Genomic DNA, 2403 nt, shown 5'->3' on the forward strand with positions numbered 1-2403 from the left:
TTACAGCATTCACACTAGCATTTTTGCAGGCAGTGCAACAGTTTATAATTTCTTTTAATCTACTCATCTATTTTTTAAATTAATTTGTAAAATTTAACCTTTTTAGAAAGTTTTTAGGCTGTTTTGAAGTTAGGCTAACATTTACATGCTAGCTGTTTTAGCTTATTAAGGCTTTTTTAGGCTATTTTGAAGTTTAGCTATTTTTTTTAGCTACATGCTAGCTGTTTTGGCTAATCTAAGTTTTTTTTCTCGTTCCTTTTAGGCTAATTTAGCATTTAGCTAATATTTTAGCTAGCTATGAGCTTCAGGGTTTTCAGCTATCAGCTTCAAGGTTTTTAACTATCAATTTCAGCATCTTCAGCTATTAGCATTAGCATTTTCAGCAGCCAAGTTCAGCTTACAGCATTCACACTAGCATTATTGCAGGTAATAGTAGTGATTATGCTAAAAGATTATGGTTTTAAAGTTTTAAATAATTAGTTTTCGTGTGTTCAGTTAATGTTTATCCTGTTCGGCCTATGATCTAAGGTATAATTTGTATTTTTGGATTGGATTATGTGACTGGGTTTGACACTCCTGCCTTATACTGTTCGTATTTGTCTTATAAAAGAGGGGTTGATTATATTACTTTTTTTAATTATTTTTTTGTCAATTGGCACAAACAATAAATAAATAAAGAAGGATTTTAAGCATCTCCACTCTTCAGATGCTGGATTTTCTATGTATTTGTCGGTGAATTGTATGTTTTACTATTAACCATATTGTCCACTTTATCACAAAATCGTTAATAATTTTGACCATCAGGAGTTAGTGAATGGGTTTGTGCACTATGGAGGTGTCAGTGACCCGATGAAACCAAAAGGAGGAAGTGAAATTACGCACAGGACCCGGAAGGATGCTGGGTTTGGTTTTGTAACAGATTTTTTCTGTCCTGCAGAAAGAAGGAACGCTGTTGTCGAAAGAAGATTCAGCCAATAATCTGAAAATAATGGTGGAGATTACAGGACTCCCGGGTCGGGGGTGATGGACGGAGCTGTCAGTGTGGGAGATGAGGGGGGATTTTTCACGCGCGCACAGTTGTCAGGAAAGTTAAAGGCGCCCTGTTTCTGTGAAGGGGGGGCGCACGCTTTGATCTGATGAGGGACTCGTGGGGAAGGGGAGGCGCCCGCGTCAGGGAGAGCGGAAGGCACGACCGCCAGTGCCCGAATCCTACAATCAAACTTGATGAGCTCCGATCGGTTTCACTTAACGGGCGCAGGTGCGTGGGATTTGTGATTCGGCACAGCTGAGCGACTCCGCGCTCCTGGCAGGACACTGACGCATCTTATGCAAAACAGACACCGGACGGCTGGAGGGGGAGAAGAAGGAGAGGAAAAAATGCTCCTCGGGACAGGACGCACGCTGCCATGAGACCAGCACCCATCCTTTGACGGAATCCGAATTCAGGAATTGATTTGGATTCCCAAATCGGAATTTGACCGCCCTGTCATTGCCCTGCTCTGTTCTGTTCTCCACCCCAGCTGCTGAAACGAGCCGTTCCCTCCATCTGCGCTCTGGAAATGAGGACTGAGTGAGGAATTCAAGAGGCAGTTTCTTTCAAGGACGCATACAAGAAATTAACCCCCCAAAAAGTGCTCGAAGAATGGAGCAGGACGACGCGGCCGGCCCGTCCAAAAAGACAATCATCGCCAAGATATTTAAAGTTCGGAAGAGGAGGGAGATGCTGTTCGTCCAGGTGTGCTTCATCTGCAGTGTCCTCTTCGTGGCGTGGAGCATGTCGGCGCTGCTGACCAAGACAGGTGAGTGTGCACGCGGATCCAGAAGGGGGGTTCCGGAGCGCGTCAGACATCTGCAGTGTAATCATACAACCAGACGATCACTGACCCCCCCTCCTCCCCACCAATTCACATGGATCATGTCTGACAGTCTATAATCTCAAGGGCAAAAACATTTTCTCCAAATTGGAGCATGTGTGCTTTTTTTTGCGCGCGGTTTTGCATTTGCGAACCTGTGTGCGCTTTTTATTTTTTAATTTTATTTTCTGCACTCACTGTACAAACTCAAGTGCGCATGCTGGAGGGTCACGGCGTTTTTAAATTTGGGAGTGCGAGCTCTCTGCCGCAGTGTGCGCGCCGTGGCGGCGGCGGCACGTTTTTACAAATGAGGCGGAATCGTAATTGCAGAACAAATAAATAAATAAACGGTCGCTTATTTTGGTTTGGGACTAAAATATTCAAATTTACATTCATGTCTGTCCTTACATAAAAAAAGATCAGGCGTAATGCTGGCATCATCGTCTGTCTGAGCGCTGAACACGCACATGAAGATGATCACGCTTCTTCTTGCTTCCGCATGGCGATTGAGGGATGCCGATTTTTACGCAACGATGACCACTAGGAAGGA

General features: G+C 44.1%; 1 protein-coding gene across 1 annotated transcript in view; it reads left to right on the top strand.

Moving 5' to 3' along the window:
- Nucleotides 1–1128: 1128 nt before the first annotated feature.
- The window catches only part of slc24a4b (solute carrier family 24 member 4b), a gene marked incomplete in the record, with an annotated part of 40281 nt that continues 39006 nt past the window's right edge, over nucleotides 1129–2403 (top strand). The window contains 1 exon segment of the mRNA XM_024291248.2: nucleotides 1129–1799. Within this exon segment, the coding sequence (XP_024147016.1) occupies nucleotides 1643–1799 (157 nt within the window).

The sequence above is a fragment of the Oryzias melastigma genome, linkage group LG24 (genome assembly GCF_002922805.2).
Source record: "Oryzias melastigma strain HK-1 linkage group LG24, ASM292280v2, whole genome shotgun sequence".
NCBI lineage: Eukaryota > Metazoa > Chordata > Actinopteri > Beloniformes > Adrianichthyidae > Oryzias > Oryzias melastigma.